General features: G+C 34.3%; 1 protein-coding gene across 1 annotated transcript in view; it reads right to left on the bottom strand.

Moving 5' to 3' along the window:
• Positions 1 to 26,688, bottom strand: part of C1H14orf39 (chromosome 1 C14orf39 homolog) — a 42,390-nt gene that overhangs the window by 3,090 nt on the left and 12,612 nt on the right. The window contains exons 10-18 of the mRNA XM_013354246.1: positions 25,702 to 25,826; positions 24,767 to 24,843; positions 21,870 to 21,955; positions 21,649 to 21,695; positions 15,628 to 15,717; positions 7,975 to 8,036; positions 6,200 to 6,378; positions 4,017 to 4,161; positions 187 to 244 (exon numbers count right to left, since the gene is read on the bottom strand). Coding sequence (XP_013209700.1) covers positions 187 to 244; positions 4,017 to 4,161; positions 6,200 to 6,378; positions 7,975 to 8,036; positions 15,628 to 15,717; positions 21,649 to 21,695; positions 21,870 to 21,955; positions 24,767 to 24,843; positions 25,702 to 25,826 — 869 coding nt within the window. The remainder of the gene's footprint in view (positions 1 to 186; positions 245 to 4,016; positions 4,162 to 6,199; positions 6,379 to 7,974; positions 8,037 to 15,627; positions 15,718 to 21,648; positions 21,696 to 21,869; positions 21,956 to 24,766; positions 24,844 to 25,701; positions 25,827 to 26,688) is intronic.

Raw genomic sequence — 26,688 nt, 5'->3', positions numbered from 1 at the left:
ACAGAACACTGACTGACTGCTTTCTGTGTGATGAAATTGCAGCACTATCTCCTTAGTTAACATTGTCTAGAAGTAAGTAGTTTTAAATAAATAAATTAAGGACCTAAAAGGTCAACTGGAGATAAACCAAGTACCATGAAGAAGAATTAAAGCGTTTTTATATGTAGAGAACTTCAAATCACTTACCAATTTCTTGTTGTGATGAAGGAGGATTTAGGTTTACTGCAGAGTAATGTTCATTAAACTGGAAAATAATTTCCATTAACTATTACTTGTGAAATCTAAAGTATAATTTATATAGCATTTATATTTAACATTAGAGTCTGTACTTTTAGTATATAAAATTAGAACAAACACGACAGTAACTTTAACTTTCTACATACCACAGTACAAGACTTAAAAAAAAAACCTCTTGTCTTTGGGCCTGGGATGTAGCTCAGTGGTAGAATCCTTGTTTAACATTGATGAGGATTTTGGTTCAATCTCCAGCACTGGATGGATAAATTTGTCATTTACTTATATTAAAACAAGGACTGGTCTGGAGGGTGTGACTCAGTGGTAGAATGTTTGTCTATAGAATTCCTGAGGCCTAGGGTTGGATTCCCAGTATTGCAACAAATAAATGAAGCCTGATAACTTGATTATAGCAATATATAAAAATATTTACCCCTAGAGAATCATCTCTATATTTCTTTTGAATATTTTATAGTTAATATTTTTTAAAATTTAATTTAATTCATCTGTTAAGTTTTATTGGTGTAATGTGTAAATGCCTAATTTATTCTTAAAACAAGTGGTCCCACCTTTATCATATTCTAAATTCTTTTGTTTCAGGACTTTCTAGCCTATACCACTGATTATTTGATCAATCCTTATATCTTTATCAATTAGATACTATTAATTTCTAACAGAGGTAAATGACTTTTTTGACAATCTAAGTTGGTCAGTTTCGTTAATCATTTTCAAAGAATTAACTTGGAATTTCTAATTTTCTGGTTTTATTTTTTCAGCTTGTTGACTTCTAGTGTTTTTTATTTCTTCATTCTCTTTTGATTTGCTTTTCTTTGTTGTTCTTTTTAATATCTTTTCAAAAGAAAATCAAAGATCATTACAGTTTTTTTTCTAGTAATTATTTATCTTATAACTAAATTAAATAACTACCATCTTTGCTCTGGCTGTGTCATTACTCTACAATTTTGAAATGCAGAATTTTCATAGTAAGTAATTTTAAAATCTTTTCTGGTTTCTCTCACGACTATTTTTTTGCCCCACAGCCTAACTGTTTAGAATTCTTCTAGATATCTTAAGTTCCAATTTAATTACACTATGGTCAGAGGATACACAATTCTCTGATTCCGATACTTCTATATTTATCATGATTCATTTAATGAACCAAACCATAGTCTATCTTGTAATTATACCATTAGTGACTGAAAACTTAAAGAGCTTTTGGATATGGTGTTCATTAAAGTCAATGAGACCAGAGAGACTGGTTATATCATTTAGATTTTACAGGACGTGTTTATTATGTTATCTAATTTTAACATCTGTTGAGAAAGGGGAGTATAAAACCTTCATAGTTGGGTAATCTATTTACCTCGTATGCAAATTTGATTAATTATTCAATTGACTCATTAATTTTATAACTTGGAACTGAACCCAAGATATTGCAAATGCTAGGTAGACACTCCACTAAGCTCAATACATAGCTCTCTCTGTTACATGTTTTAAAGCTGTTGCTAGACAGAAACCATAATTGTGAATGTTCTATCTTCCTTATGAGTTGAACTTTTCAGTTTTATCAATTATCTCTCATTTTTAGCAATGTCTTTATAATGAAGGGTACTCCAAATAATAATCATATAGCTACTGTGGCCTTCTTAAACTTAGAATTTTCATGAAATCTAATTCACATCTATTAATTTTCAATCTATTACCAGCTCTATATTGAAATATATGTCTCTCTCCTTTCTTCTTTTCTTCCTCCCTCCCTCTGTCCTCCTTTTCTTTTTTTCAAGAGAGGGTTTCTCATTCCAGAGTGAACTCATTCTACAGATTAGGCTGGCCTCAAATTCAGACATCTCCCTGCCTCTGCTTCTCAGTGCTGGAATGAAAGCCTTGAGTCACCACCACTGCCTTTATGCTTTCTTATTCAATTCCTTCTTTATTGTCTTCTTTTGAGTTAAATACTTGTTTAGAATTCCATTCTATTACCAATTTTACTTTTGGGCATTTTGATAATGCATCATGATGTTTGTACTAAGAAATATATTAATTGAGTGGTCTCCTTTCCCAACTCACCACAACAAAACAAAAATTAAAAATACACAGTTCCCCAGGATTTTTTTTGTTGTTGTTTTTGATTTGTTTTTATTTTTGAGATAAGGTTTCTCTGTGTACCCCTGGATGTCCTGGAATTCACTTTGTAGACCAGTCTGGCCTCAAACTCAAAGAGAATCACCTGTCTTGTCCTCCCAAGTGCCTGTATTAAAGGTGTGTGCCACCACTGCCCAGCTAATATCCAGATTTTCAATTATATTAAAACTATATTACATTTAAATTGCATTAAAAATAAACAGATTTTCATAATATTTTCTTCCCATGTAAGTACCTCATGTTTTTATGTTTTCAATTATTCAGTGGTTTTAGTTTTCTTTAAGCAAAACTTAAAACTTCCTGCTAAAGCAATTTAATTTTTATGGTCTGTTTTTTCTTGTCTAGATGTTCTTTTTAGAAATCACTTGCTTATTAAGTAAATGTATAAGTAACAAAAGCTAAACACATTAAAATAATATAAAATGTATAATACCATATCTTCTATCAATAAATTTATAAGCCTTTCAATTTAATATACTGTAACAAAACTTAGGCCACATAAAATGCTAGGTATGATTATTTAAATGAACAATAACAAGAATAACAAAAATTTACATTTGTACTATATAGCATTAGTAAGTAGCACTTTTGAAAATACTTTTATATATAAACTCATTTAATAGTCTTACACTCTATGGCAGTCACTGTCATTATTTCTATTTTACAGATTAGGAAATTAAATTATTTTCAACTTCATACACTCTACATGTCCAAATATTGAGAGGATTCCGTGTCTTATTTTAACTTCTATATTTTATTGTATACTCTTACTTTTAAAGCATGAGTTACTATTGGGTTTTATTGCTAAATTCAGAAGTAAACAATTTATAGTGATTTGCATCACTGAAAAGCAGCAATATTCTTGAAAATTATTTAGGTCTTTTAAATCTAATTAATGAAAGAGTTACCATATACATACATAACTAAAAACACTAATGTAACACAATAGCATTATGAATTAAGTGAGAATGTGTAGGTTATTTTTACCCCGAAAATGTGTAACATGTTAGTTACAAAACCAAATTCATTTTAATCTGCCTTTAACTACAATTTAGATCATCCCTATCTTAAGGTTTTTGTTTTTCTTTCTTTTATTTACTTTGATTTGGGTGCTGGAAATCAAGCTCAAGACTTCAGGAATAGTAGGCAAACACTCTACCATTATGTGAGCCATATCCCAGATGGAGATTTTCTCTCTCAAGATTTATTTGTATTTCTGTGTATATGTTTGTGTGCCATGTATGTACAGATGCCCTGAGGAGCTGGAAAAGGCTGTTGGCTCCCCCAAACTGGAGTTACAGATGGTTGTGAACTGCCTAACATAGGTGCTAGAAACTGAACTCAGCTCTCCTGAAGGGCATCTAGTGATCTTAACTGCTGAACCATCTCTCTGGCCTCAATGTTTTCTTTTAATAAATAAATCTGAATCAGTATTGTCTGAAGTTAAGAATGAAAAAATACTCAGACCTTTTTCCATGTTGGAAGTGGAACCCAGGCCTCAAGCACTCTATCACTGAGTTATATTATAGCATTGTTTTTTAAGTTGCCTCTGTACATATTCTGTCCCAAGAAAGCTTGGTACTAAAGAACTAAAACTGCCTAAAGCTCCGATGTAGATTTTTAGAAATAAATCATCTTACCTGATCTGATGAGATTTCTGAATCAGAAACAAAGGAATCAAATAAATTTAGTCCAGGTGATCTAGAAGTATAACTCGTAAGAAATGAGAATCCAGGAGAATCCTTTTGTTTTTGTCCATCAGGTACTACATTTCTTGTTCTGTTACAGAAAAGATTTAAAAATCGCCAAAATGTTATAAATGTTCACTATAGGCAATGGTATACAGGTAAGAATATGTAAAGAAATAGCTGGAAGTAGGCTTTAAAGTAACAAACTTACGGAGAAATGATGGCTTGAGTAGGGAATATAAAAATCTATCTGGGGATAATAACTGTGAATTCTTACTGAGAAATGCTGTCAGCATTATTCCAGCTATTTACATAAGTAAGTATGCAACAATCGATCAGAACAAGTATTACTATTATCACTTTCATTTTACAGCGAATAATTTTGAAGTTTAGAAATGTTAAGTGATTTGCTTAAAAAAATAGTGAGTACCAAAGTTAAAATTTAGATGCAGCAATTCACATTCAAAATCTAAGCTCTTATCTCTGACACTGTCTTCAAAGATCTTGAAAATTAGTCACAAGACATGTTTTAATGAGAAGACATTATAGAGTGTTACATAAGAGAAGATAAGCTAGAAATGATCTTGAATAAATAATTAAACAATACAGTATATAATATAGAACCAGAATGGTCTGAATTTAAAATTTCAACTTTAAGCCAGGCGGTGGAGGCGCACGCCTCCAGCACTCAGGAGGCAGGGGCAGACAGATCTTTTGAGATAGAGGCCAGCTTGGTCTGCAAAGCGAGTTCCAGGCAGTCAGGGCTACACAGAGAAACCCTGTCTCAGAAAACAAAACAAAACAACTCAACTTTAACACAGACTGGATGTATCACCTATGGTTCTGTTTCCTCATCTATAAAATAAAATAATAGTGTACCAGTGATTCACAAAGTAAAATAAAAGGAACAATATTACAAAATACCCAACTGTTGCTTATACACACAGCACTAGAAAGTGTTTTTGTTTTCTTTTATTTGTTGGTTGGTTAATTTTTCAAGACAGGGTCTCACTATGTAGCTCTGGCACAGGTGCGCACTACCACCATCCAGCTTATAAAGTGTTGGGTTGTTTTTTTTTTTTTTAAGATGGAGTATAGCTCTGGTCAGTGTGTACTTAGAGTGAGGCCTTAGGTTCATTTCCCAGCCACCCAATCACAGATAAATATATATAGTTATATATAAGTCTGACAAAACTGTCATAGCAATCTCTATGATCATAAATGAATCATGTATCTTTACAGATCATAATGTTCTCAGCCAGAGTTTTAGTGTACAATACAGCATTCATTCACAATTTTAGGATTTGATGTTAAGTTTTATTTTGAATACATTTTACTTAAGCCAAATGCATGGCACTCATATATAAAATTCTTAGTAGTAATTTAAAATACGTGAGTAGAACACAGGTGAGAGATACCTGATAAAGCAAAATTTAGGTCTAAGAGGAACTTAGGGTTCTGTTTTAAGCAACAGAATGAACTAAACCCAAAGGCTAAATGCAGCTTTGCTTTCTTGGCTGAAAACCCTCAGTCGGTGCTTTCCAATGTTGTATATTTAATTAGAGACACTTAATCCCAGCACCTGGGAGGCAGAGGCAGGCGGATCTCTGTGAGTTCGAGTTCAGCCTGGTCTACAAGAGCTAGTTCCAGGACAGGCTCCAAAGCTACAGAGAAATTCTGTCTCAAAAAACAACAAAAAAAAGGTGTGGGGGTTCTTGCTTCAGACACTACATATATGGAAAACTGACTGACTGCTGAAACATTATTCAGTAAGTGGTCCACAACCACCACATGTATCAGTAGTTCTTGAGCTTGATTTTTAAAAAAATTTCCACATTTTTACCCTTTGTAAAATCTGAAACCTATATATCGTCACACTGGATACTCAGAATCTTTATCACTTTACCAACAAACCCCAAACAAAAACTAAAACCAGGGAGGAGAGTCTATGAAACAAGAATGGCAGGACACTAAGAACTGTACAAATGTGGTACATGGTCTCTTCCTTGTTTTCATGACTGAAATACTAAAATCTTTTCAAGTTCTAATTAATTAGATATTTTACTACTCCTATAAATTATTTATATAACTCAATGCATAAATAATTCAATTAGAATTATTAATAGAATTCCTACATTTCAAAGAAGGTGCTGTTAGGGAACTGCATTTTCTCTACAGACTCAGATGTCTTCACAGTGTCCAGAGATTTTAGAAATAAAGGAGTTTCAGGAGTTTTTGGACAATTCTCAGCCCTTTCTTCATCTTCAGTACTTTTATTTTCTATTGATTTTCCAAAGCGTTCTATGTGCATTGCCTACAGAAGGAAAGCAAGAGAACACTTTTCACAATGACTGTTAATACCTAATAAAAGAACACACATATAATGCATAAGATAGGATGCATTAGCCTGATAACATTAGCCTGTTATCACTTCATAGATAAGGAAAATAAGCACTGGTGAAGTGACACATATTCTTAAAAAATAGAAAACCAGTTATTTTGTCAGTAAATTCTTCTCTTCTCAGCCCCATCTCTCTTATCTCTACACAAAAAAGCAAATGATAACCAAAACATACTAAAATCAAAGGAAAATACTGAGGAATGGTTTTTCTTTTAAAATTTCCACATTATATTCTGCTAACTCCATGAAAAGGAGATTTTCTTTTAATCAATTTTGTTTATTGCTTTATGCTATAATCTTGATCTATGTTGAAAGCTTAATCCCAACCTGGCATTCCTGGGCGGTAGTGAAGAGTTTAGGAAGTGGATCTGAGAGTTCTTTAGATCATGGTGGGTGGCATGCTCTAAAAACAACTGTGAGATCTCTTCTTTAAAAACATTCTTGGTCAAAAATGAGGGTTTGACTCCATGCACTCTGCCATGATTTGTACACTACTACTGGCCCAAAGCAATGGGACCAACTAATCATGAACTCTCAGATTATGAACTGTAATAAAACTCTCTTATGAAGTTATTCCAGTAACTGTGCTTTAAGGTGAATATTTTTTTAAATATTTATTTATTATGTATACAATATTCTGTGTGTATGTCTGCAGGCCATAAGAGGGCACCAGACCTCATTCCAGATGGTTGTGAGCCACCATGTGGTTGCCAGGAATTGAACTCAGGACCTTTGGAAGAGCAGGCAATGCTCTTAACCGCTGAGCCATCTCTCCAGCCCTTTAAGGTGAATATTAACAGACAATTGCCTACTTTTCTATTTTCTGCCATTATAATTTTATACTACTTTATCTCTAAAGATTGAGAACCTGAATACTAACTTTTTAACCTCATTTTTGTACACACACACACACACCGAGAGAGAAAGAGAGAAAGAGAGAGAGAGAGAGAGAGAGAGAGAGAGAGAGAGAGATAGATTTATCATATATGACGATACCAAATCCTACTACAGAAAGAATTTGGGTTTGTGTAAAAGAAATATAATGTGCTCATTATCTGTATTTCCTTTACATTAGAATACTACTTTATCATTTTTCATTTTAATCCTTGGTACCTTAGTCAGTCATCACTAAAGCTTTCCATATATTATAAAGTATATTTTACTATATTGTCAAAATACTTTCATGGCAATCACTGCTCTTGAATTGCTATAACAAATCATTCAATCACATCAAACAAAATTATTTTCTTCAGTCATGAATTGGTTTCCATCTCAATATGTATCATCACTTATGAGTGAAAACCTTTTGGTATTTGTTTATATAAATTTTTATGGATTCTTTTTTCAAACTGAAAAATAAAATTTCTAACCTTCTAGAACCTGACTTCCAAGCTAATAACATCTTACATAATTTTATTTGTAAAAAATCTAAAAAAATAAATGGGCACAGAATAATTTTTTAAATTACGATACTATGCTTAAAAACTAAAAACCTAACATTTGACTTACCTGTGGAGTATAATTTGAGTCTCTTAGTTGTCTTACTGTCTCTTTATTTCCACACCCAGCATCTATTTGTTATACAAGAACGAACTACTTTATTTATGCAATTTTATTATGAAATTAAACAATTTACTTTTCTGCTTTAAAATGTCACGGCAAATTATACATAGATCTTATGTCTCTCTTTTTGTTTTGCATATGCTTATGCAATTCTTCCATATTACTGCATGCAGACACAGTTTTCTCAATACTTGTATAAATATTCCATTTATCGATGCATTCTACAACAAATGGCACTCTTTACATATAATCCATATTTCTATTTCTCCAAGTATATATTTAAGATGTAACTGTGAGACACAGAGTATGTATGTGTATCTCCCAATATCAGGTACCAAACTTTTCTAAAATGACTGTATCAATTTTGGCTGAAAAAACTAGTCACTGTAAAAATCATGAAATCTCAGAAAATTAGCTATAACTTAGGTGGTTTCAATATACAGTGATCTATTAATTATGATTCATATCACCAGCTTATGAGAGCACCTATTACTCAACACTCTCATGAATAATAATATTGATAGACTTTTTAGATTTGCGGATCTGGCAAATGTATAACAGTCACTGTAGCTTTACACTTCCATGATTTGCTAAGCATCATTACATGTTCATCTGCCAGAAGTTTCTTTCAAAGTGTCAATTCACATATTTCTTTTTTAATTATTTATTTTTATTTTATGTGCATTGGTATTTTGCCTGCATGTTTGTCTGTGAGGGTGTCAGATCCTGGAGTTACAGACAGTTGTTAGCTGCCATGTGGTTGCTGGAAATTGAACCCAGGTCCTTTGGAAGAGCAGTCGGTACTTTTAACCAATGAGCTATCTCTCCAGTCACAAATAACATATTTCTATTTCCCAAGTTTTAATTTTCTTTTCTTTTCCTGTATGTCTGTTTAGATATTCACGTGTGTGTGTGTGTGTGTGTGCACATATGGAAGTCAGAAGACAATGCTGATTCTCAACCACTGCCTTTAATCTTGTGACTTCTAGTGATCCTAAACAAGGTCTTCACACTTGCATACCAAGTAGTTTACCTACTAAGTCATGCCCAAGCCTCTATTCTGACATATTCTGCTTTTATCTGCCTGATTTGTAAACGTCCTTTACACCTTGTGGAACTATTCTGGACAGATTTATGTATTATGAACATATCCTTTGGCTTTGTGACTCATTTTCTTTCTTTTTTATTGTATCTTTTTTTTAGATATTTTATTTTACATGTGTCTTGCCTGTATGTTTGTCTGTCTACTGAATATGCGCAGTGCACACAAAGGCCAGGAAAGGGCGTTGGATCCTCTGGAACTGAAGTTACAGGTAGTTATTAGTGGCAATGTGGATGCTGGGAAACAAACCCAGATCTCCTCTGCAAGAGCAACAAGTACTCTTAACCCTGAACTATCTCTACAGTCTCCTTTTTATTGTATATTTGGATAAACAGAATTTTTATTTAATATAACCAATGATCAGTTTTTATTAATTAGGCTTTTAGTTATTATTTGAGAAATCTTTTCTCTTGAGAGTTGGAAAGATGGCTTAGCAGTTAAGAGTGAGTAGTACTCTTCAGGAGACCTGAATTTGTTTCCCAGCACCCATAAAGGCCACCTCACAACTGCCTATAACTCTAGTTCCAGTAGATCCAACACCTTCTGGTCCCTGTGGGCACCTCCATTCATGTGCACATACCCACACACTCTGATACAAAGAAATACATAATTAAAAATAAATCAAAAGGTAAATAAATCTTTAAAAATTGGAAATGCCTCTCTTGAAGCCATAATTGAAATACTTTCTGAAAGCTTTGTACCTTTTGCCTCTTGCACTTAAATCACAGCTATTACTTTTTACCACATATTAATTTCCTCAAATATGGTTTAGCGATTGTTGAAAGTCTGTTTTTTTCTAAAATAATTACAGGTCTTCTTAAGTATGAAGTTTCATTACACATGCTTAACACAGTTCTATGCCAATTTAATACATTTCCCAACATCTCTATGTCAAAGGTACATTGTTCTTAAGAGATTAATTATATTTTCCTGTCTAGTGCAATAAGCTTAGCTCATGCAGAGGATTATATACAGCTGGAGCAGATCACAAGCACAGAAAAGGCATAATGACTTTTTTTTCTCTTAGAGAAAAGTAAAGAAAGTATTCAGGTGTATAGGATACACATGTTGTTTCAGTTGAACAATGAAAGTGAGAAAAACAGGCTGATAGAAAATGACAATTCTGAAAAAGAATGTATCTAAAAATATTTTTAGAGATTTATTTTTCTTTATGGGTATGTATCTACGTGAATGTATGTCATATGTGTGCCAGCCTAAGGAAGCCAAAAGAGGTCAACAGATCTCCTGGAGCTAGAATTATGGGTGGTTGTAAGTCGTCATTGTGGGTCACAATTGAACTTGAGTCCTCTGGAAGAGCTGATGTACTCTTAACCACTGAGCCATCTCTCCACCCCCAGTTTACAAAATTGTATATAGTATCAGAATGACTCATTGGAAACATCAAAAAGGTAAAAAAAAAAATGATGACTTCAATATAAGCATGATACAGAGGATAATGTTACTCATTAATAGGTTACATATATATTTACATATATATGTATATGTATATATATACATGTATATATACATATATATATATATGTATATGTATATATATGTATGTGTAATGATATTTTGTTTATGTTTTAACAAATAATGTTTGCCTGAAGACCATAGTGCTGAGTTAAGCTACTAGAGGCCAGGGAGTGGTGGCACAAACCTTTAATCCCAGGACTCAAGAGACAGAGGCAAGAAGGATCTTTGTTAGTTCAAGGTCACCCTGGGCTACTGGAGATTGACTCTGTCTAAAAGAGAAACAGAACACACAGAAAGGTGATCCCAGCACTGGGGATCCCACAACTTTAATCCTAGCACTAGGGAGGTGGAGACAAGAGTGATATGGTTGGGTGAAAAGAAGAATATAAAGCAGGAGGAGACAGGAGCTCAATGTAGTCTGAGGACACAGTCTGAGGACTTTTGGTTTGAGCACTGGTAGAGGTAAAAGATCTCTATAGTGGCTGGCCACACTGCTTCTCTGATCCTTCAGCTTTCACCCCCTAATATCTGACTTTGGGTGTTATTTATTAAGACCCATTAGTATTTGTGCTACATTTGGCACCCAACTTTTGGGCTATGAATTCACAAAAAAAAAAAAAAAAAAAACATACTTGTTGTGGCTTTGCAACCACTGGCATAGGCAGAAGCTATCACATTCGGTGTCATCACCTCACCAGCTAGGTTTTCCTTTTTTCACTCCTCATGGGTTTTCCCTGGATCCCCTTCTTGGGCTGCTGCCAAACTAGGTAGCTGCCTTGAAATCTTGTCAGACTTTTATTGTTCTATGCAACAGCACTCAGCCTCATATTGTCATCATTGGCAGATTTGGTGAGAAAATTGGGAATTCTTAAAAGAAGGAATTAGTTAAATGAGGGAGTTTTTTCCCATGTTAGAAAATGGGAAACACAATTATGATAGAGAAAGTTAAGTTTCTGTATGATTATGTAATACATGCTTCAAAAATGGAACAATTAAATAAAGAGATAATTAACTCGGATTGACATACTATTAATTATCATTTTTATAATCCTTGTTGTCATTTTGATAATTCTTATTTTATCTGTTAAGAAGTTGTTTTCCAAGATATAGGCCTTAGAAAAAAATTTTTTTTTTTTGGTTTTTCGAGACAGAGTTTCTCTGTGGTTTTGGAGCCTGTCCTGGAACCAGGCTGGTCTCGAACTCACAGAGATCCGCCTGCCTCTGCCTCCCAAGTGCTGGGATTAAAGGCGTGCGCCACCACCGCCCGGCTAAGGCCTTAGAAAAACTTAACAAAACAGATTATAGAGATATTCAAATCCAGACAGAGGAATTTAAAGAGAATCAATTTCAGCATATAATTATAAAGTTAGAGAGGAACAGCCTAAAGTTTTCAAACAACCAACCTTAATATATCCAGTAACTTTACAGGACTTGCCAAATGACAGAGACTCTGTAAGAGCTGATTGGACTCCTGTGGCAATGTTAGATTTAAGGAGATTCAAGGAAGCAACAGTCTTATATTACATGCATTCACCATTTGTGAAGCAGATGTTAAGTTTGTGGTGAACTTGTAATAGAAAGTCTCCTAAAGACTGGAGAGACTTGGTTACAGCAGTCTTGGAGCCTGGTCCACAATGACAATGAAGGACCTGGTGAAAACAGGAGGCTAAGATCACTGAACAATGGAATAGAGCTAGAGGTATGAAAATCTCCCAAGATCAACTTCTTGGAGGAGATTATGCTAATTTAGAAAGACAATCACAGTATGATGGCCACATCCTGGCTTTATGCCATGCAGCAGCTTTGAATGCTTGCAACAGAATTGAAGGACTAGGAAAGAACATTGAGTCATTTATGGAAGTCATATAGGGTCCAAAAGAAACTTTCACTGATTTCTTACAAAGGTTGACATTAGCAGTAAACAGTGACACCAAAGTCAGAAGCTAAAAAAAATAACAATAAAATCTCTAGCCTTTGAAAATGCTAATTCTCAATGCAAAAAAATAATTAGGCCTTTAAAGACAAGATCAGCACCCTTGGAGGAATGAATCCAATATACAATCAATATTGAATCTCACGACAATGATGATGCTTGGATAGGAGAGGTGATTTTTGAGAAAAAAATCAAAATGTCATGTGTTTCAATTGTGGCAAACAAGGTCACCTGAAAAGGGACTGTAAACAGGGTATTCCTAGAAACAATGTTTTCTCTAAGCATTATCCAAACAGAACACCCTTCTTTTCTGTATTATGCAGAGAGTGTGGCAAAGGTAGACATCAGAAAAATGAATGTGGATCAACAAGGGACATTCAAAGTAATCCTTTGTCGTTGGGAAACTCCATGAGAGGCCTCTGGCAGGCGCCTATGCCAAATTCTGTTCAGCTGTTTCCTGTCATTGTGAAGTAAACTGCTTCCCAGAGCAATTAAAGAACCTAATGCCTATAGTAAGAAACCAAACTGTTTTGGATGATAGAACAGCTATAGAAGAGAGAACAAAAAGTTTAGAAGGCCATAAAATGTGTATTTTGGCAAACTTCTATTAAATGAACAAAGACCAAAATTAAAAATATGAATAAATTATGTCATTGAAGGTCTGGTAGACACAGGTGCAGATGTAACAATAATTTCATCAGAATCTTGGCACCTAAATTGGCCTCTTCAGGAGGTAAATGTTTAGCTTTTAGGGATTGGAACTTTATGTCAGATAAAGCAGATCATGAAATTTGTCGAATGTATAGGGCCAGAAGGACAAAGAGGAAAAGTAAAGCCATATGTGGCTAACATACTAACAAATCTGTGTGAACGTGATTTGTTACAGCAATGGAATACTCAGATTAACTGTGCAGGAAAAAAATTAACATGTTTCTGGGGAAAATATAAGAAGGAATTATAAAGAACAGTCACCGACCATTCAGATTGTACAAGAACAGGCCACAACAGCTACTGATCTTTCAAAGGCACCAACAGCCCTACCTTTAAAATGGTTAATAGACAAACTTGTATGGATTAAGCAATGGTCTTTAACAACAAAGAAACGGCAGGCCTCAGAACAGCTAGAACAGGACCAGTTCTATGCTGAGTTTATGAGTTAAATGCTCAGCATATTAAAAAAAATCAACCAGCCTTTGGGATTCTGTATTTTTTGTTAAAAAGAAATCTGGAAAATGGAGAATGGCAACAGATCTAAGAGCTGTTAATAAGGTGATTCAGCCAATGGGTTCTCTACAGTCTGGCATTCCTCTGCCTTCTCTGTTGCCTAAAGGATGGTCTCTTACAGTTATTGATTTAAAAGATTGTTTCTTCACTATACCTTTACAAGAAAAAGACAGAGAAAAAATTGCCTTCACAGTGTTCAATTACAATACTTCTCAGCTTGCTATTAGATATCAATGAAAGATTCTCCCACTGGAAATGTTAAATAGCCTCACCTTGTGCCAATATTTTGTGCATTGGAAATAATATATAAGCAATTTCCTGAATCTATACTTTATCATTACATGGACAGTATTTTGTTATCTGATTCAAATGTAGATACTTTAGAAACAATATATAAAGAAGTAAAGAAGCCGGGCGGTGGTGGCACACGCCTTTAATCCCAGCACTCGGGAGGCAGAGGCAGGTGGATCTCTGTGAGTTCGAGACCAGCCTGGTCTACAAGAGCTAGTTCCAGGACAGGCTCCAAAAAACCCACAGAGAAACCCTGCCTTGAAAAACCAAAAAAAAAAAGAAGTAAAGAAAATTTTGCTTTGTTGGGAATTACAAATTGCTCCTGAAAAAAAATACAAAGAGGAGATTCTATTAATTATTTAGGCTATAAAATAGGTTTACAAAATATTAGACCTCAAAAATGCAAATTAGGAGAGATCAATTACAGACTCTCAATGACTTCCGAAGATTGTTAGGAAACATTTCCCATCTACAGTGCACTATTGAGAGAGGTCCTGGTGACCTGATTAAATTTAAACAAAACCTTAGACAGGGATTAAATATTACCAGAGAATTATCAGCTGAAACTGAGAGAGAATTGGCTTTGATTGAAGAGAAATTACAGAAGGCACATGTGGATCATGTGGATCTGAATCTTAACTGCATTCTGGTCTAGTACCCTCCAAACATTCCCCTACAGGAATTTTAAAGCAGAGGGAAGATATTATCTTAGAATGGATCTTTTTACCATATAAGCCGAGTAAAAAATTAAAAACTTATGTGGAAAAGGTCTCTGAGTTAATTCTAAAACAAAAATTGAGCAGGAATAGACCCAGCTGAAAATATTGCAATAATTTCTTTTAATAATGATGAAATTGACAAACTATGGGCAGAAAGCGAACCCTGGCAAAGAACTTATATTAATTTTTTGAGAGATATTAGCAATAACTATCCCCAAAACATGAGAGTTCAACTTAAAATGAGAACTAGCTAGATCCTTCCTCACATTTTATAGGATACACCAATAACTAGAGCCCCTACATTCTATACTAATGCAAATAAATAGGGAAAGGCACATTACAAATCAGAAAAGTAAAATGGATTCTGTCTAAAAGTCAGAATTATATGTTATTCCCATGGTACTAAGGCATTTTTAAAGAACCTCTCACTATAGTTATAGATTTGCAATATGCAGAAAGAGTTGTTTTGCATATTGAAACTGCTGAATTTATACCAGATGACACAGAAGTGACTTCATTATTCAGTTAAAAGATATAATAAGAAATAGGCCTCCTCCCATATATATATATTCCATAACACACATCTGATCCATACAGGTCTGCCAGGTTCTCTAGTATAGCAAGCATATGCCAACAAAGCAAAAAGCAAGCTCATGCAGTAAAAATACTTCTGCAAAACTAAGGAGCTCCCACAAAGCTAGTTTCATAATCTGCCCAAAAGCCAACAATGACTGACACAAACCCAGAGCCTATCACACAATGCTAACATGACAGATGATAGCACAACCTCCAATCACTGCTATTTCTGCCCTATATAACTTATCCCCTTTTGTAAGAAACTGAGTTTTGCTCACCAACTCCTGGTGTTTGTGTCGTAGTACTCTGTTTTGACTCACCCTCTGCTCCCAGGGAGGTTAGATGCAGTTGGGAATAACGGTCACACTCTAGAACAAGGTAATGCAGAAATCGATCAATTATTAATTGGAAATGTGCTGGAGGCATTAGTATTTCATAAAAAAAAATCATGTCAATAGCAAAGGTTAAAAAAAAAGACTTTTCTATCATGTGACAACAAGAAAAGGAAATTTTAAGGAAATGTCCTACTTGTTCTTTTTACAACCAAACACCACTACTGCAGGAAGTAACCCAAAGGGTACTCAAAAAAAATGAAATATGGCAGATGGATGTGTTCCATCTTGTTGAATTTGAGAAACTAAAATATGTACACCACACAATTGATATTTATTCAGGTTTTCAATAGGCAACTGCTTTGAGTCCTGAAAAAAGCTGATTTGGTAATCACACATTTGCCAGAAGTTATGGCCATCATGGGTAAACCTGTTCAAATAAAAACAGACAATGCTCCAGCATATGTCTCTAAGAAAATGAAACGGTTTTTTGCTTATTGATGGAGGAAGGTCATTGGTTAATTAAATAAAGAAGCTGCTTGCCCTCATAGGTTAGAACATAGGTGGGTGGAGTAAACAGAACAGAATGCTGGGAGGAAGAGGAAGTGAGCTCAGAGACTGGACAGCTCTCCTCTCGGGGGCAGATGCTTCAGAGAGACACGATGCTCCACTCTTGCGGGCAGAGGCAAGAGCTCTGCTCTCTGAGGCACACGCGATGAAGCTCCAACCTAGGATGGACATAGGCTAGAATCTTCCCGGTAAGCGCACCTTGGGGTGCTACACACAGATGATTAGAAATGGGCTAGTCCAGGTGCGAGAGTTAGCCGAGAAAAGGGCTGGAGCTAAAGAGCCAAGCAGTGATTAAAAGAATACAGTGTCCGTGTAATTATTTAGGGTATAAAGCTAGCCGTGCGGGCAGCGGGGTGCTGGGGAGCAGCCCCGCCGCTCTTATTACTACAGCTTATCATAATATAAAACATATTACATGTATACCACACAATCGTACAGGCCAGGCAGTTACAGAAAGATCAAATCAAACTATAAAGGATGTGTTAAACAAACAGAAAGGGATGGTAAATACTGCCCAGAAATAGATTGTATGATGCTTTATTAACTTTAAATTTCCTAACTGTTAATTATAAAGGAACAACAGCTGTGGAGAGGCATTGTATAGTAGGAAAAACTACAGAATTAAATCAGTCAATATAAAGATGTACTGACCTCAGAAAGGAAACCAAGACGTGTTATGTTGGGGAAGGGTTTTTGCTTTTGTTTCCACAGAAGAAGAAAAATTATGGGTACCATCAAAATTGATAAAGATTTGATTTGAACAACAGACAACTCTTAATTAGAGAAGAATTAGTTCATCAAGCAGCATGGCCATTTAAACTAACCTATAAAACTAATAAATGCTTTTCATTTGATCAGACATAACTTGCCTAAAGAGAATCTCCCCAAAATTAGGGTTGGAAAAGGGTATTGTTTTAGTCTTTTCAGGAGAATAAAAACATCCAGCTGAGAAATCTGAAGACTACTGGACAAATGAGATAGCTGAAGAAAAAGGACAAATCTAGAAAAAGTCTCAAAGAATAAATTGGCTGATAGGTGTATCACATTTCCAACAGTATAAAATTTCATAAATCTTCCCAAATGTTTGTTTATGCTGCTCTCTCCAGACATATAATGCAAACGGTCTTTTTGTAATTCTAGTCCAGTTAAAGATTAAAGCTGGCTTTGGAGTTGGAGTGTGGCTCTCTCCTTCTCTAAACCCAACCACACTTATTAAAGTGAAATTCAAAATTTCTGTCTCATGCCAGAAGAGCCACCTAATATGGGATAGAAGAAAAACAAAATTTTAAGAACTATTTTATTGCTACCAATCTCATAATCCTTTAGGTTTATATAGATTCTTTAACAGATTTTCTTAAGGTATAAGATATATATATATAACATATATATTATATATATATATGTTTATTTAAACTTTTTGTCATGATATTACTGGTCATATAAAGTACTAAGTCTAGGAAAAGGTTTCATCTACCTTCCTGTATATGATTTTGGGTTTGAGTCTCTATCAGTTTTCTTCAGTGAACCATGAGCATGCCTAACAATGATCTTTGAAGTCTCCAAAAGAAGGGTCCCACATTGACGACTTCTCTAGAACTATGATAACACCACTAAGATGAAAACATCACCTAAAGTTCAGTTTAGTTTAGGACTAAAAACTTCTCAGAACAATTTCAAGGTGACAAGTTGAGATGGTCTGGCTTCATAGACTACTCTAGCTAGGGCTTGAGACAATTCGTGCACCTCCCATTACACAGAAACTGGACAACAAATGATAGAGCCACCTGTCCCAGGACTTGACAATCCTTTTTTTTTCTTTTCAGGATCCCCTAAATATGCTGTCGCCCCCAGACAACAGGAAGCAAATTTAAGAACACGACACCCACATTCCGAAGAGATGGGGTGGGTGTTTTTTGTCATTGGGTTATGGATATTTGTTATTGTTTAGGGGGTCTGGTTAGAAATTTTTATTGGTATTGGTCAGGAAAAAAAAGCTAAACAAAGGCAATTAGATTCAAGATTCTTGTTCTTAAAAAGGAAAAAGGAGGATAAAGATATGCTAGGAAAAAAGTGTAGATTATTGAATCTACTTTTAAAAAGCAATTACTGGTTTTAAATAATTTACATTGGATTGAATTTTTGTATATTGTATACAAATTTTAAAAATTAATACAAATACAGATTCAATGCAATGTCCATCAAAATCCCAGAAAAATTCTTCAAAGACCTCAAAAGAACAGTACTCAACTTCATATGGAAAAACAAAAAACCCAGATTAGCCAAAACAATCCTGTACAATAAAAAAAACTCTGGAGGCACCACAATCCCTGACTTCAAACTCTACTACAGAGCTACAGTACTGAAAATAGCCCGGTACTGGCATAAGAACAGACAGGAGGACCAATAGAACCAAATCGAAGACCTGGATATTAATCCATACCTCTTCAAACACCTGATTTTTGACAAAGAAGCAAAAAATATCATATGGAACAAAGAAAGCATATTTAACAAGTGGTGCTGGCATAACTGGATATCAACATGTAGAAGAATAAAAATAGAACACCATGCACAAAACTCAAGTCCAAATGGATCAAAGACCTCAACATAAAGCCAGTCACACTAAACCTTACAAAAGAGAAAGTGGGAAATATACTTGAACGCATTGGCACTGAAGAACACTTCCTAAATATAACCCCAGCAGCACAGACACTGAAAGAAACGATTAATAAATGGGACCTCCTGAAACTGAAAAGCTTCTGTAAAGTAAAGGACATGGTCAATGAGACAAAATGACAGCCTACAGGATGGGAAAAGATCTTCACCAACCCCACATCAGACAGAGGTCTGATCTCCAAAATATACAAAGAACTCAAGAAATTGGTCACCAAAAGAGTACATAATCCAATAAAAAAGTGGAATACAGACCTAAACAGAGAACTCTCAACAGAGGAATCTAAAATGGCTGAAAGACGCTTAAGGAAATGTTCAATATCCTTAGTCATCAGAGAAATGCAAATCAAAACAACTCTGAGATTCCATCTTACACCTGTAAGAATGGCCAAGATCAAAAACACTGATGACAACTTATGCTGGAGGGGTTTGGGGAAAAGGGAACACTTCTACATTGTTGGTGGGAATGCAAGCTGGTACAACCCTTTTGGATGTCAGTGTGGCGATTTCTCAGAAAATTAGGAAACAACATTCCTCAAGACCCAGTAATACCACTTTGGGGTATATATCCAAAGGATGCTCAATCGTGCCACCAGGACGTGTGTTCAACTATGTTCATAGGAGCTTTGTTTGTCATAGCCAGAACCTGGAAACAGCCTAAATGCTCCTCGATCAAAGAATGGATAAGAAAAATGTGGTACATTTACACAATGGAGTACTACACAGCAGAAAAAAATAACGACAGCTTGAATTTTGCAGGAAAATGGATGGAGCTAGAAAACATTATTCCGAGTGAGGTAACCCAAACATAGAAAGACAATTATCACATGTACTCACTCATAGGTGGTTTTTAAACATAAAGCAAAGAAAGCCAGCCTACAAACCACAGTCCCAGAGAATTTAGACGACAATGAGGACACTAAGAGAGACTTACATAGATCTAATCTACAAGGGAAGTAGAAAGTAGAAAAGGACAAGAACTCCTGAGTAAATTGAGAACATGGGGACCTTGGGGGAAAGGATGAAGGGGGAAGAGAAAGGCAGGGAGGGGAGCAGAGAAAAACGTAGAGTTCAATAAAAATCAATAAAAAATTGATACAAATTTGAGATTTTGTTAGAACATACTGTATATGTTTCTAATCTTGTTCAAAATATTGTACCTATACAGCTCATTTAACAATGTAATGCAAATTTCTAGTCCTTCAAAACTGTTACTACCAGCTATTTATGATAATAAGGAAATGCAGGTCAGTAATTAGTCACCTATAACAACTGAACTTGTAGTCATATTAGGTATGTTTACATAGAAAAATCTGTTGGATATTCTAAGTCTTTAGGCCAAAGATTGGTGTCCCAACGTTGCGGAGAAACCTTGGGTGACTATCCAGGCAGTCAGCTGTTTCTGTCATTTCTCACATTCTTTGGAAGTCGCTTGCTCATACTTCCTGCTTACTCAATTAATATTATTTCCTTCTCAGGTATCTGAGGGAGTTGAGGACTTTATAGTTATAATCTTCCTTGTTTACCAGATCCAGAAAAAAATTCACTAAGTAAATGTAAAGTATATAAGGTTCAGAGACATGAAAAGATAATTTTGAATTGGTAATACAAGTTAGAAAAACAGTGAATTATGTACAACACTTGACCAAGATAGGATAGATAATGGAGTATTTTATCTGAATTTGTCAAATGCAAATGGACTAGACATTGTTGATGTACATATTATATTGTATATATTATATAGTTATTTACTTAATATATAGTCTTTCTTATATTCATTACAGCCTTTTTATTTTAGAAAAAAAGGGAAGATGTAATTTTTTTTTATGTTTTAACAAATAAAGGTTGCCTGAAGATTGGAGTGCAGAGCTAAATCATTAGGAGCCAGGGAATGGTGGCACAAACCTTTAATCCCAGGACTCAAGAGACAGAGGCAGAGTGATCTGTATTAGTTCAAGACCACCCTGGGCTACACAAGATTGAATCTGTCTAAAAGAGAACAGGTCACACGAAGGTGATCCCAGCACTGAGGATTCCACACCTTTAATCCTAGCCTAGGGAGGTGGAAACAGGAGTGATATGGCTGGGTGGAGATAGGATAGAAAGCAGGAGGAGACAGGAGCTCAATGTATATATATGTATGTATATATATCCAGTAACATTTCTATTAAATTCATCCAAATAAAATAGTCAAAGCTGCAAAAATTAATATAAAATAAAATAAGGAGCATTATTTATATTAGCAAAAATACTTGGAAACAAGTAGATATGAGAATAGTTGAAATCTGCTTTATTCATTCAATGGAATACTACACAGTCATTACAAATAAAATTAATGATATGAAAAATAACTTCATGTTATTTTTTATTTGTAATGATTGTATATTGTTGAGTAGAAAAATGGTACATAAATTACATATATAATTCAAATTTTGGGGACTAGAGAAAAAATATAACCATGTTATTAAAAAGACTATGAAACTATATAGATGAGACATATACATCAGGATGTATTATCTCAGTTATGCCTGGCTAGTGATATTTTGTTTCCTTTATATTTTTCTGTTTTCCAAATTTTCTATAAGTCAATGTATTCATTTTATTTTTTAATAAAAATATATCCTTAAACCACATTTGTATCCATTAACCAGAGATGAAAAATTCAGATAATTTTTTTAGTATAAAACTGATAAAACTTGTATTAGGAAAATCATAAACAGTAAATACCTGTAAGTCCTTGTTCAATCCATTGACTGCAATTTGATTGATTCAACCTAAAATGCAACAAATATAATTTTTATTATTTCAGAGTCAACATTTACAAATTATCTCAGATATGATAACATTTCTTTCCTTTGGGAGAGGCAGTGCTAGGAACTGAAAGCAGACATACAGTAGCACTGAACCATACCCCAACCCTTTGGGCATTTTCTTATTTTAAAAATTACCTGAATTGCATAAAACCTTGTGAAGTTTTGACAGCTGTAACATGTGAACATTTTGAACTATTATCCATATCAGAGTCATTAAATATCTGAAAGAAAAAATTAAGTATTAGATTTCCTATACAAAATAATAATCATGTATCATAGTTACACTGAAGTCTCTAATTACATTAGCATTTCATTCTCATAATCATCACCATTATCAGTATCTACAACTACACACATTAGCTGAAATAACTACATAGGAAACATAAAGGCATATATGCTGAGAAACAAAAGAATTTAGGATTATTACATAATTTGATGTTTTTGACAAGTATTTTTTTGACAAGTATGGTAATTATTTGTGTTTTTTTTTACACTGAAGGTAAACTTTAAAAATTTTTTCTTACCCACATTCACTAATCAAGTATTAGAATATTGTTTTCTCTTTATCGACTACCTTATTTCTATGTCCATTTAAAAACGTATGAGATGATACAAATATTCTGGGATCAGTGGTGACAACTGTGCAACCTGTATATGAAAAGTCATTGAACTTACACTTTATTAAATAGTACATTTTATGAATGTGGATTATGCATTTTACTTTTTATGCAAAAAGTGAATTAAATTTTTGATGGCCGACAGTTCTTGGAGTATCCTCTCCTTTTTTTTTTTTTTTTTTTTTGGTTTTTCAAGACAGGGTTTCTCTGTAGCTTTGGAGCTTGTCCTGGAACTAGCTCGAACTTACAGAGATCCACCTGCCTCTACCTCTGGGATCAAAGGCGTGTGCCGCCACCACCTAGCAAGGATAGTGGTTTTAAGGAAATAAAGCAGGTACTGGAAAGATAGCTCAGTGGTTGTGAATACTGGCTTGAAAAACAACAACAACAGTCAGGACCATCATTCTGATGCAATCCAGAAAGCTTTCTGGAGTTTCCCTGAGAACCTGAGTCTAGGTCTATATGCTGAGAAGAGCAGGGAGAAGGAATACACTAGCTATTAGAGATTGCATTTGTTCTGCCTGGGAGACTATATACTTGTGGTTTTCTTTTATTTGTTTTTTTCAGACTGTTTATAACTTAAATTGTCTTACAGAAATATCCATCTTACCCCAAACTTAGTGCTTAAAAAGTCTTATGTAGCATTTTCCCTGTTTTTTTTTTTTTAAATTATCTTCTACATTTAGGATGATCTTCTGTTTATCCAGAAGATAAACACACTATCTTTTCTTTTGCTGCCACTGTTTTGCGGGGACAAGGGTTATTTGTTTAGACTCATTAACCAAACCTTTTAATATCACTAATTTTTCCTTTTCTGTTTACTAATCTCTATTGTATACATTTTGAAGTAGAAATGCTTGACATCTAAATTTTTTCACTTTCTGCTGTTTATTTTTAAAATACATTTTGCTCTGAGAATTAGTTTGTTTCATGTTTTATAGTACTTTGTTAAATCTTATAAATTCTATTTTCTTTTATACTCTCCCAAATTATCTGAAATGTAAATTTCTTTTCCCTTGGCAGCCTAGTTTTCCCAGGAAAGGGTTCTTTTTTTTTCCTCCCTAAGACAAGGTTTTACTAGCCCTGGTTGGCCTAGAACTTGTTATGTAGACCAGGTTGGCCTCAAACTCACAGAGATCTGTTTGCCTCTGTTTTATGAATACTGCAATTAAAGATATATACCACTATAGTGAAAATGGTTCTTTTTTTTACTTCTATTTTTCATTATGACAAGGCAGCAAATTATTTAGAATTAGTTAAGTGGTGTTTGTGTGTGCGTGTGTGTTTTTGGTCATGTATGCCTATAATCCCAGTACTTATAAGACAGAGGCAAAAGGAAATTGGGTTGGAGACCACTCAATACTATATCTCAAGACCTGTCTGTCTCTGTCTCTCTGTATATATACGTACTTTTTAGGGGCTAGGGAAATGGCTTTTGGTAATGCACTTGCTGTGCAAGCATGAGGACCTGAGTTTGAATTTCCAGCACCCAAATAAAAGTTGGGCATAGGATGCTGGCACAGGCAGGTCCCAGGAGCTCAATGAGCCAGTCACCTTATCTGAAATATCAAGCTTCAGGTTCAGTGAGAGACACTGTCTCAATGGAATAAAGCAGAGAGTGATATATACCTCTCTGTTGTGGTTCATAGGCCTTATTGGATGTAGTAATATTATTTGTTTTTCTCTCTTGGCAGCTTAAATAGCATCTTTAAATACCAAGAGAACTAGTTTTCAGCAGGGACACTTCCAGGTTAGATCAAACTCAAATCTTCTAAGTCCTGTATTGGAAATGTATGGTATCTTCAGCAATAGGGTCTTGAACCTTTAAGCTTTGGTAGTGAACCAAAATCAAGAGCAACAATCTATATTGTTGTAAGAGTCACACTTTTTTTTTTCTCTTTATAAGTAAATTGTCACCAGGCCTGGTTGTGTGTGCCTTTGATACCAGCACCTGAGGCAGAGGCAGTCAGAGATTTGTGAGTCCAAGGCCAGCCAGACCTACAAAGAGATAGCAAAGACTGTTACACAGAGAAACCCTATCTTGAAAAAACAAGAAAAAAATTGTTTCTGATATTTTGCTAGTGACAGAAATCTTTATGAAACAATGTTGGGGCTATAGCCTTTGCAATCAGTACTGTAATGAAGGGTTTAACAGACATTTCTCAAAAGTTTTGATCTACTAACTACCAGGTTTGATATTTTTAAATTTTTTTTATATATTTAGTCACAAGGGGAAGTTTATACTGAATGCCATACTGAAACTCTACATGTTTTAGACAATGAGGTAATAGTAGTGGCTAATTTAATATGTACATGCACGTATACATAAGCACACACATACATCCTTGTATCCTACCTACATTTATTATCTCATTTAATGGAAACATTTATGATATTAAAAACAGAAAAACACACCTGAGAATCATTTTCCTTTTGTCTCAAATCACTACTAGAAAACTTTGACTGATTGACTGAATTTTCTTCTTGATTGACTGAATTATCTTCTTTTTTATCTAGATTAAATATATTACTTCAAATTAATTCCAAAAACAAAACCAAACACGATCTTAAACTCATTGCCTATATATGCTAAGCTTACACTCTGTCATTGAGCTACATACCTGGACCAAGCCTTCACCTCTCCAACATTAAGAGTATTTATCTTAAAATATGAAATTATTTCAAGCCTTCTAATTCACTACTATATACTAGTTATTACAATAATTATGAATGTGAAATGACAAAATGGCCAAGTGACAAAACTACTCCTAAAATTCTAAAGAAGACAGAGTAGTGATATTAATGAAAAAAATTAATACAATGTGATTAATCTGCAGACCATTGAATGAAATTTATTTAAACATTTCAACGACCATAACTATATTACAACAACTGTCCCTTTAGTATAGAGTTAATCATCCTCGTCTGACATTCGTGCTACCAGACTATAACACTTTTAAAAAGCATTACACAAATGATTTCCTTTCCAAAAATGAAAAGATATGTGTACAAGTCATATGCTGTTGGCTCTCAAGAAGAGTTAAAATGTTACTTTCCCATACCTATACATCTTCAGTATTGTTTGCCATTGCTTACACCAAGTGATAACTAAAGTTACTTTTTATTTTCTCTCTGTCAAGTAAAAAAAATGAGGTCTCGCCGGGTGATGGTGGCTCACGCCTTTAATCCCAGCACTCGGGAGGCAGAGACAGGCGGATCTCTGTGAGTTCGAGACCAGCCTGGTCTACAGAGCTAGTTCCAGGACAGGCTCCAAAGCCACAGAGAAACCCTGTCTCGAAAAAACAAAAAAAAAAAAAATAAGGTTTCTAAATGATAAACAAATTCTGTACCTTTAACTCTTGGTTCTGAAGAATGCATCTTTATTAGTCTTACAAATTTCTGAGACTCACAAGGTGATAGTAACTGGCTACTCTGAGACGATCTGTTCAATACGTGCTCATCTTTTTCAAAAATTCTGAAGAGAAAAGTTTACATTCACTATTAGCTAAGTAAAAATTAAATTTAAGTATCCAGAAGGGATACTTCAATATTCTACAGTTAAAACTCTTAATTTTTGCAAATCATGATACTGGTTTTGGAGAGCACTTAACAGATTTTATCACAGAATTAAATTACTTGGTAATAGTATAATTAATAATAGTAATAGTATAATTAATAACAATAATGCCAGAATTGTCCTGATTAAGTACAATGCTCTTCTCAGTGTACTACATTCTTCCTCTTAAACACAAACATTTTTTTAAAGACCAAAACCATTTTATACACTTTCACTATAAATTACATAAATTTCAGAGTACTTAAAATTTTAAAAAGATTTATTTAGAAACAAATCAACTATCATGAATACAGAAATTAGTAAAGCAATATAATATTATAGCCATAAATGTGTCTTTTAACCTTTTTTCTGTAAGAATAACTTTACTTAATTTTTCTAAATCAAGTAAGTATAAACACTATCAAAAATATATCATTCTCCTTTTGTGAACAGAAGATATATTCTATGGCCCCTAACCCTCAATGACCGCTTAAACAACAACTAGTACCAAAGCTTACATATTTTCTTATACATAGTAGCATACACATTCTTAATGTCTTTTTCATCTTAACTAAGAAATTATTGTACTCTGTAGGTATAACTTCTATATTAAAGTATGAGAATAAAAGTGGTATTTATTTCTTCCTTCTTCAGAGTTTCACAAATAAATTTGATATCACAAATCTTTTTTTTTTTTTTTCGAGACAGGGTTTCTCTGTGGCTTTGGAGCCTGTCCTGGAACTAGCTCTTGTAGACCAGGCTGGTCTCGAACTCCCAGAGA

Source organism: Microtus ochrogaster, chromosome 1 (genome assembly GCF_000317375.1).
Source record: "Microtus ochrogaster isolate Prairie Vole_2 chromosome 1, MicOch1.0, whole genome shotgun sequence".
NCBI classification, from domain to species: domain Eukaryota; kingdom Metazoa; phylum Chordata; class Mammalia; order Rodentia; family Cricetidae; genus Microtus; species Microtus ochrogaster.
Note: the sequence above shows the minus strand (reverse complement) of the source record. Positions and strands in the feature narration are given on the sequence as shown.